The sequence below is a fragment of the Anticarsia gemmatalis genome, chromosome 8 (genome assembly GCF_050436995.1).
Source record: "Anticarsia gemmatalis isolate Benzon Research Colony breed Stoneville strain chromosome 8, ilAntGemm2 primary, whole genome shotgun sequence".
NCBI lineage: Eukaryota > Metazoa > Arthropoda > Insecta > Lepidoptera > Erebidae > Anticarsia > Anticarsia gemmatalis.
The window spans coordinates 6,814,281-6,823,267 of record NC_134752.1 but is presented as its reverse complement, the minus strand read 5'-3'; the positions used below and the strand labels follow the sequence as shown (position 1 = coordinate 6,823,267).

The window sequence follows — 8,987 nt, the reverse complement described above, 5'->3', positions numbered from 1 at the left end:
AGACAACAACCTCAAAAATACTCGATCCAGAACTCCCTAGCGGCCGGTATAAGTTCCTTACCTTCGGTACCTTCAGCCGGTTTCAATATCCTGTACTGGAATGGGCAAATTAAGGTCTACGATTATTTGTTGATAGGCAACATCAGCTAGGTATATCCAAGATTTAAATAAGTAATGTATACATACTATCTTGACAACTAAATTAGTCAATGTAGATATTATCTGAAGATTATTTTTGAAACGTGAAATAACCTTGGTACGATCCTTACAAACAACACCGACTAATTCGCTAAATAACGAAATTAAATTACTTTGAAATACATGAGTAATTGTAATGATTGACACTCAATACATATGAAACCAGGGACCTTCTTCTATATCCCTGGTTCGTATACAAATGTTACAATAATATAAAAGGCTATTTTATCCTATTTTTATGGAAGGAAGCAACCATACCATTTACTTTAAAATTAATGAAAGATAGAATCGGTCCCTCAGATTAGGTCCAACTCTATATATTTCAACTCACTTTGAAACGAAAAGTTGTTTCAGAAGGTGCATACTGTTCTGACGTTATCATGAACTTGCATTGACTTGCATTATAATACTGAAATACTATGCTGGGCTACAGTTACTTATAGGTTGAACCATAAACAACTTCAAACAAATTAACCCAGACTTGGGGTCTGCAGCAAAAAGCAAACGAAGCGAAACGAAAAATATGAACTTACGTTCATATTAACTGTGACCAAAGAAACTATACTTGAAGTCAGCTGAAGTAAGTATCAAAACTAAATGTCAAATAATAGAAAAACACTCTACTTTATGACTGTTAACTTAAGTGTAGTGATAGATAGATATATACTGGAGCAGCATTTAAAATCGAGTGTCGTTTGAGTATTGATCGTAAGTGTTCGCTTTTTACCAGTGAACTTTGAACAGACAATCTAGTACTTCGAGGCCAGGTCGAGCCAGATTGGAGTTAGGAAGTTAAGTCGTAGACCTCCGTGCCCTGGTAAGCACGTGAAGCCGTCGGTCCTGCGCTTAACTTGTCACTACTCGTGTCGGAGTATCCGTACCACCGGTCTATAAGAGTGAAGCATGTGGTGTAGGTACCTGTGTATTGTACACCTTTGTCCTGCACCGTTGGCCGTCTCGTCTTTAATGAACTAGCCGCCGTAGCCCGATGTCAGCTAGGGGGACATTATTATTATATTGTAACTGTCTTACTTATAAACACCACTCAAACTCTGTATAGAAATAGTGTTATGTCACTTTAGCTATATAAGTGAAAAAGGCAACACTTCTAATTAGATATACATTACACCTAATTAGAACTTATACGACGTTTATTAATCTTTATACATATTATTCTTTATACATATTGTCACTGAACTTCTCTTTAATGACTGGACCGATTTAGATGATTTTTGTTGTGTGTTCAAGGGGATCTGAGAATGGTTTAGATTCACAATTTTGTCCGCTGGACAATGTTTTTTTAATTATTTTTTAATTTATTAGACAGGACAACGTCTGTCGGGTCCGCTAGTTAGAATATATAGGTGTTAATCTATGGGTGATACCCGGAGCGGGAGGCATGGACACCGGATTGTTTCTGAATTCGTCGACCCTGTTCTGAATCCAATGTATCATAAAATAAAGCTGTAAAAGGGGTTAAATGGGGACTGAAAGTTTGATCACTTTGCAATACGCAAACAGACCTGCGCGGTCCAACTAGGGTAAGTTCGCCCTATCGCGTCCATCACCCAAATCGCGTCCATTTTTCGAACCTGCCTATAAAAATACTTGCAAATAAATGTAATATGACACTGAAGAACGTGAATGTTATAACTGTCAATAGCTCAATTTGTACGAAGCACGCACATATAGACAAAAGCTCCGAGTGCCTAATTAATCTCTGTAAAAAAAAAGTTAATTTTGGTTGTTCAACAACGGAGTGCGGACGTGTGGGATTTTAGTAAAAAAAATAGTGTGCAACGGTGCGTTTGGCGGTGAGTCTCTTTATGTTTTATGTGAACTTGAGGACACATAGATGTTTCGAGACATGAATCATAACATAAACTAATTATATTAATTACTAATTTGCTTTTTTTTATCTATTAAATAGTTAAAACAGGGTGGACGCGAAGTGCTACACTGAATTTATTAAACTACCACTTTGCGTCCACGATGGACGCGAACTCATCCATTTACGTTTTAGTTAGTTGTTTATTTTTAAGTGATTAAAATATTAAAACAAATTGGGTTTTCGTTCGTTTTGTCATTAAAGTTACACAATTGTAATACCCAATTTGCGTCCACATTATTACGATTGTAGAAAAAGTAACAAAGATAGATCGAAACGTGGACGCACACTATTCCTATAGGCTATAATCTTGTAACAAATCGCGTCCGTCTTTATTAAATAATCGCTTTATTTTTTGTAAAATACTGATAATAGGATGAATATTAATATTTTATTTTATTCAGTATTTTAAATCTAGTAGGTCCATTAAATGTTTTCTATAATTCTTTTTTCTGTTTAAGATGAGTTCTTTAGAGTCAAACAAGAAGAAGGAAAAGGAAACTTATACAGAAGAAGATTTGAAGAAAGCTCTAAGCGACATTCGAGAGAAAAAGAAATCTGTAAGTCAAGTATGTAAAGATTATGGAATTCCCAAGACCACAATATTGGATAAAATCAGTGGGCGCTGACCAGATGGAGTAAAGAAACCGGGACCAGAACCAACGCTAAGTGTAGATGGTGAAAAAAAGGTAGTTGAATGGCTTCTCAACACATCCAAATGTGGATTCCCAGTGAAAAAACAGGAATTATTGGATACTGTTCAGAAAATCATTCGAGACGGGGAGATTAAAAATAAATTCAAAGATGACCGTCCAGGTCAAAGTGGATTGAATTTTTTTTGGCCAGAAATAAAGAATAATCGCTTAAGAATGCGGAGGGCATTAATAAAGCTAGAGCCCTAGTAACAGAAGAATCAATCAGATTGTGGTTTAGAGAACTTGAATAATATTTGGAAAGTATGAATCAGAAAGATATTTTAAGTGATCCAAAATGAATTTTCAATGGAGACGAAAGCGGTTTTGCTTTCTGTCCAAAAACAGGAAAAATTTTAGGTCCAAGAGATTTTTTTGAATAATTAGGTATATTCTTAAATAAATAAATTAATAAGATCTAGTGTTTCTTTACATTTCTTTAATAATATCACCCCCTCATACCTTTTCTAAGCTGGTGGACGCGAAATAGTCCCAGGGTGGACGCAATTTGGATTTTGTGGACGCAAAGTAGGTGAAAAGCCTAATTCTGTGGTTTGCCTTTTTTTAAAAAAAACTCATGATGTTACAAACGAAATTGAAAGTTAATATTAAACTAGACTATATAGTCACCACATTACATATTTTTTTTAAATTGAAACTAGTGCTGCAACATTTTTGTTTTCTTCCTCAAACTTGCTAACTGCACTAAATGGACGCGAACAGGCGAAATGACCCTAGTTCTTAATAATATACACATGATAATACAGCATTTTGCTTTTATTTGGACTATCAGGTTTGATGCACACCAACCTTTAGCGTTTATACAATGGGCTTATTCGGCGCGTACTTAATAAACCTACCTATGTATTATTATGCTTGTTTTCGTACGCAGGTTACTCAGGCACTCATCGCCTATGTCGTGTGAGGACTAACGTCAGAGAGACATTCGTCATCAAGGCATTATTTCGGAATTTTCCTAATGGTTTAATAGTTTTGGTATACATTCATTGGATAAATTATTCAAAATCTGGCGTTAAATATTTAAAAAAAAATACATTTAAAATAATAATTGATGTAAGTATGTACAGCAAAATCTGGGAGCACAATTTTACAATCATTAACAAAGTATGTGATATAAGCATATGATTGCTTAAAACATTGATCATAGTTTGTCAATTGATAGACTGATACAGATGAATAAATTAGGCATAACAAAACATCAGTATGTACACAAAAATATTATTGTAGGATAGATCATAATTTTTAGACGTAAAACCATGCAACCAAAACTATGTTGTAACTACCAAAACTCATGTCAACTATGATACAATATAATGTAAGTGTTCATTATTTTTCCTTCAAATATGAAATTGCATCACAACATTTGTGACATATTGTCTAATGGCACCCAAGACTGTAAATAAATAAAACTTCTATACAATTATTATACTATTATTCATCGCGCAATATTAAATTTGTGCAAGATTTAGATAGCAATTAGAGAGTAAAATAAAAATATATAACATAAGAAACAAAAGGTACTTTTGATGCAACTAAAAACAATATTTACAATTTTTGTCTAATTCCATTACTGGAATGTTAAATAATTTTAAAAATTAAACCTAAAGATAAATGGTTATAAAATATAATAGTACTTTATGTACATTTAAAATCTCACAATATGTACCTACACTAGCTATGCAATTTTGTTCAGTACATAGTACTAAATAATACATTCATTTACCTGATCAACACTTCACTTCACCAGAGATACAAGACTAACATCATTGAACATTCATTATCAGATTATCAGTCTCAATATCTTAATTAAGTACCTAAAGTAGCTAAATTTGGCAATGGGCTTTAATCCTGTGTCTTGATGTCACTTTTCTTTATATTTTGATTAACTTGATCATTCTCATATTCCACAAAGTCATCAAAAAGACTGGGCCAAGCCTCTGTGTCGTCATAACTGCTGAGATCATCCCCAATAAATTCACAAAAATTCAAAAACATATACCATGTGTCCTTTGGAATGCCTCTAATGTGGGGATTCTTTTCTAAATACAATAACCATCTGTCTAAGATGGGGGGTTCATTACTTGTAAAGACTAGACGCCACAATACAATTGCAATATCTGTAGGCAGTATTCTCTGACCGATGCTCACATCCAAACCAAATTTAAAAGTAAATCTATATAAATCTTTAAATTGTTCAGTATCTCTTTTGAGCTCACTAGTTATCTCATTTAATTTATGTTGTATGCCCTTAATTGAATCTGTTTTCATACCCTTCAAGCCTAATATAAATTCAGATTTCGTAAACCTACACATTTGACTAGCATTCAACTTCCAAGCCAAAACTAAAACTTTAAAATCATCTGGATTCAATTGAAGATCATTGCAAAGATTCTCTATGCCCTCTGCCAATATTGCATCTTCTAATGAGTCTTTGTATTGATCAAACAGCTGATTGATCTTGGTCTCAGATATCCTACAATCATTTGATCCTAGAGATGACATTGTTCTTGGTATAGATGGTAGTTTTTGGTAGAAAGGTTTAGGTATTTTATCTGACACTGAATTAGATTTTTGTGAATTGAGCAACTCTCCAGGACTCTGTTCGCCAGAAACTGATATTTGAGAAGAGCTTGAGTTTCTATAATTGTTAATGCTATTCTGGTTGTCATGAAGAAGTGGTTCTTCTTGTGGATACACTGAAACTGGAACAGCAATTTCTGTCATCTCTGAAATACAAATTGCAATATAAATTAAAGTTTCATCATTCACACTAACAAAGACCTTATCAAATATATTTTGTGCACTTTACCATCTTTTTTCCTGTGAGGTGAAGTTGTGATATCAGCATTAGCTTGATTTTGAAAACAGCTGAGACAATGGCCCATTGGACAAATTCTGTACGATTGTCTTCGAAGTCATAAAACTCTTATAATTCACACAAACAGACTTCACTAGTTTTTCATCATAAATGCAATAAAACATAATGATAAAAAACTGTATAGTGATATGTTTCCTTTCGATTTTCTGCCAAAAACCTAAAATAAACAATAAATTAAAAGAAGGCTAAAATAAACATGACACAGTGACAAAATCTTTCTATTGATCTTGCTTACCAGAAATTCATATCATTGCCTTGAAAAATCAGTAATCAGGCCAAAATTTAGTTTTTTTTTAACAGAAGTTCATTATTGTATATTTGCACATAACAGCAGTTGTATTATTTTAGCTAAAAGATCATAAAATAAAATAAAATGTATCGTTTACATCAATTAATTTTCTATTCACGATCTACATTGACATTAATTGACATTTCTCTGCTGTGTGTAGAGCTGTTCATCGTAGATAAACTTGAAACACTATGTTTAAACATCGACTAAAAACTAACTGTATAAATATGTAATTTTCAATTTGATAAATACTTACAATTACTAATGTGTAAGTTAACATTTTGAACAAATAAAACTATATTTTATCACTTTATGACAGCACGTGTAAAATTAATTACAATTTATATCAGTTAAATGATATTGCTTCGTCTTTAGTTGTCCATTTTGGCTCAACAAGACAGCGATCGTACTCTAAATACTCAAATGGACACTATGATGGTAGGTAGGTTTGTTAAGATAGCGATAGATACGGTTGAGCCAAAGATTACCTACCACTTGCTGCGATCCCAGAATGGCCAGAATTGATTTAAGGTGCAGCGCAGACGGCACACTTTTTGTGTGCGATCGAGTCTGCAGAATATCATGATAGACATTTAAAAAGAAAAATGTGGGATGAAGTGTGCTGTATTGTTTATTCCGCTCCTGTTTGGACATGTATGAGTCTAAAGAAAAAACGAAATACAGTAAGTTTAAGTTTTTAATAGACTTTACCACATTAGTACACAGACTCGATCGCACAAAAAGTGTGCCGTCTGCGCTGCACCTAAGAGGTCACATTTTTAAAAGTGTTAGGACTTCCCCTCCTGATGTTACTTCCGCGCAGTAAATAAGTATCTTTTCGACAATTATTAATAATTTTAAACGGAAAATTTCTACAGGCGAAGGTGAATAAAAGATTTAAACAACATATAGGTAGGTAGTTATCGTCGGCTACTACTGTAGAAATTCGTTGCATCCGTGTGAACATAAACCAGAGAAAAACAAAATTGATGATCTGTTGCTGGTAACACTTCGGACCGTTACTGTCTTGACATAAATTTGAATTTAAATCAAAACACTTCAAAACAATAAACTCTAAACTGCTAACCGAAGAATAAAATTGGCAAAGGTCGACAAATAAACATAATTAAATATAACTTATTCAATTTTCCTTAGAAATATTACAAGATGACTGTTATTGAAGATAACTGGGATATACAACTGGATCTAGGCTCTAAAGAACAAAACAGTTTCAAAGAATTTGAATCAAGGGTGAAGTGTTTACATCAACACGTCCACGATTTATTGGAAGACGGCTTCAAGGTTCCCAAGTTTAGATTCAGTGGAAATATTGCCTCCAGCAATGATGATGAATTAAAAGCACTAACGGAACGAAATAAACAACTACGACTTGACATTGAAACCAAAATTGAAGAACTCTCAAAACAGAAAGTTCAGTATGAGAATTTCAAAAAAGGTAATTTCTTGTTGTAGTTCGACTAAATTATTTGAATACAGTTGTGTTTTTTCTATTTCCTAATTGTTTTAAAGAGTGATAGTTTTTAGTATACTTTATTTTATTTTGAGATTGTCTAAGCAAATAAGTGCTGTGGATAAATATTTCGAAATAACATTATCCATTTTCTTTTCTAAGTTCTAGTCGCCGTGCACTCCCTTTGCTACACTCCAACCCATATTAAATTATTTGTCTAACAGTGAGCTATTATAGTCCAACAACTTAGTAAAAAGGCTTATGTAAAATATGCAACTGGCAGAGCGATCATACAAGATTCGAAATTTAGAACACAAGTGACCTAAAAGATTATTTGACTGACACAGACTTCTTCATTATAGTCTTCATTACAAGGTTCTCTAATAAGCTGGGTGACTGTAGTTTACATATATATTCATTTATGTGCATCCTAATTTTGTAAAACTTTTCAGATCAAAAACTCCTAGCCCAAGAAATAAAAGAAACACATGAAGCTTTCTTAACTGCAAAGAAATACTACAAAAAGTTTTTGAAAATGTATTATACTGTAGAATCCAGAAACAATGGCATACAAACAATATTTGTACAATTTTTTACTGAGGCTAAGAAAGAATCTGAAAACTATTCTGTGAGACTACTCAGGGATACAAAAACTGGATATTATCAGTGTGAGTGACAGTATTTATCTCTAAAATGTTATTGTATTTTCATTATCCCAAATTCAGATTGATCAATAACATGCATTTACTGTTTCAGTGGATAGGGTGTCTCCAAAACTACATGGATTTAAGGATTTACAAAAACAACTACAAGAAACCAATGATGTTCCTGGCTGTTTGTGTTGCATAAGGCAAGCTTTTATGAATATAAAAAAGAATAAGAAATAACTAGTTGATAATTACACCTGACTTTTATGTAGCTTTAAAACACTGTATGCTACACCAACATTAGTTTTTAATTTAATATCAATTAGATTAAGTATAGTGGAGCATCAATATTAAGTGTAATAATAATATTTACAATTAATATTGACTATTATCAAACTGATTTTGTTCTAATTTTGGCACCAAATATTTATGATGTTACAGTGCTGCTTAGATAAGCATCAATTTATAAAATAATTGTTTTAACTATTGCATAGAACATAGTTTACATACTTGGCCCATTATTTTTTTCACTTTCCACTAGAAGATTCCTTCTTAATGAACCTAATAATAAAGTTTTAATTGTATTAGTGTATACTGTAGGCAAATATTTAAAAATGAGAGACATAATTTTGATATATTTTTTATTAACCATATAAAATACATTAAATATAAAATTAATTTGTAACAAAAATAAATACAATTCCATATTTGAGGTACAAATCCAGGTGTCACATTCACCATAAAATTTAGACTCTATACCATTAATTTTAGGAATACCTTGGAGACGGGAAACCTTATCAAGTAACGATTTAGAATTTTTTCCACAGGTTAAATGCACTACATCTAGGTGTGATTTAATTTATAGTTATTGTACATATAAATTACATTATTTAAAAAAGAAAT

The 8,987-nt window shown here is 32.4% G+C and overlaps 2 protein-coding genes across 2 annotated transcripts; one reads left to right on the top strand and one right to left on the bottom strand.

The window, feature by feature from the left end:
* Window positions 1–3,537: 3,537 nt before the first annotated feature.
* On the bottom strand, window positions 3,538–6,101 carry SCCRO3 (defective in cullin neddylation 1 domain containing SCCRO3). The gene is made up of 3 exons (XM_076117407.1): window positions 5,913–6,101; window positions 5,609–5,834; window positions 3,538–5,525 (listed from the first exon to the last, which is right to left on the bottom strand). The coding sequence occupies exons 2-3, from the start codon at window positions 5,682–5,684 to the stop codon at window positions 4,642–4,644; spliced, it is 960 nt and encodes a 319-aa protein (XP_075973522.1). The 5' UTR covers window positions 5,685–5,834; window positions 5,913–6,101; the 3' UTR covers window positions 3,538–4,641.
* An 897-nt stretch (window positions 6,102–6,998) lies between these two features.
* LOC142974845 (uncharacterized) lies at window positions 6,999–8,986 on the top strand. The gene is made up of 3 exons (XM_076117404.1): window positions 6,999–7,422; window positions 7,890–8,105; window positions 8,194–8,986. The coding sequence occupies exons 1-3, from the start codon at window positions 7,134–7,136 to the stop codon at window positions 8,322–8,324; spliced, it is 636 nt and encodes a 211-aa protein (XP_075973519.1). The 5' UTR covers window positions 6,999–7,133; the 3' UTR covers window positions 8,325–8,986.
* The last annotated feature ends 1 nt before the right edge of the window (window position 8,987 follows it).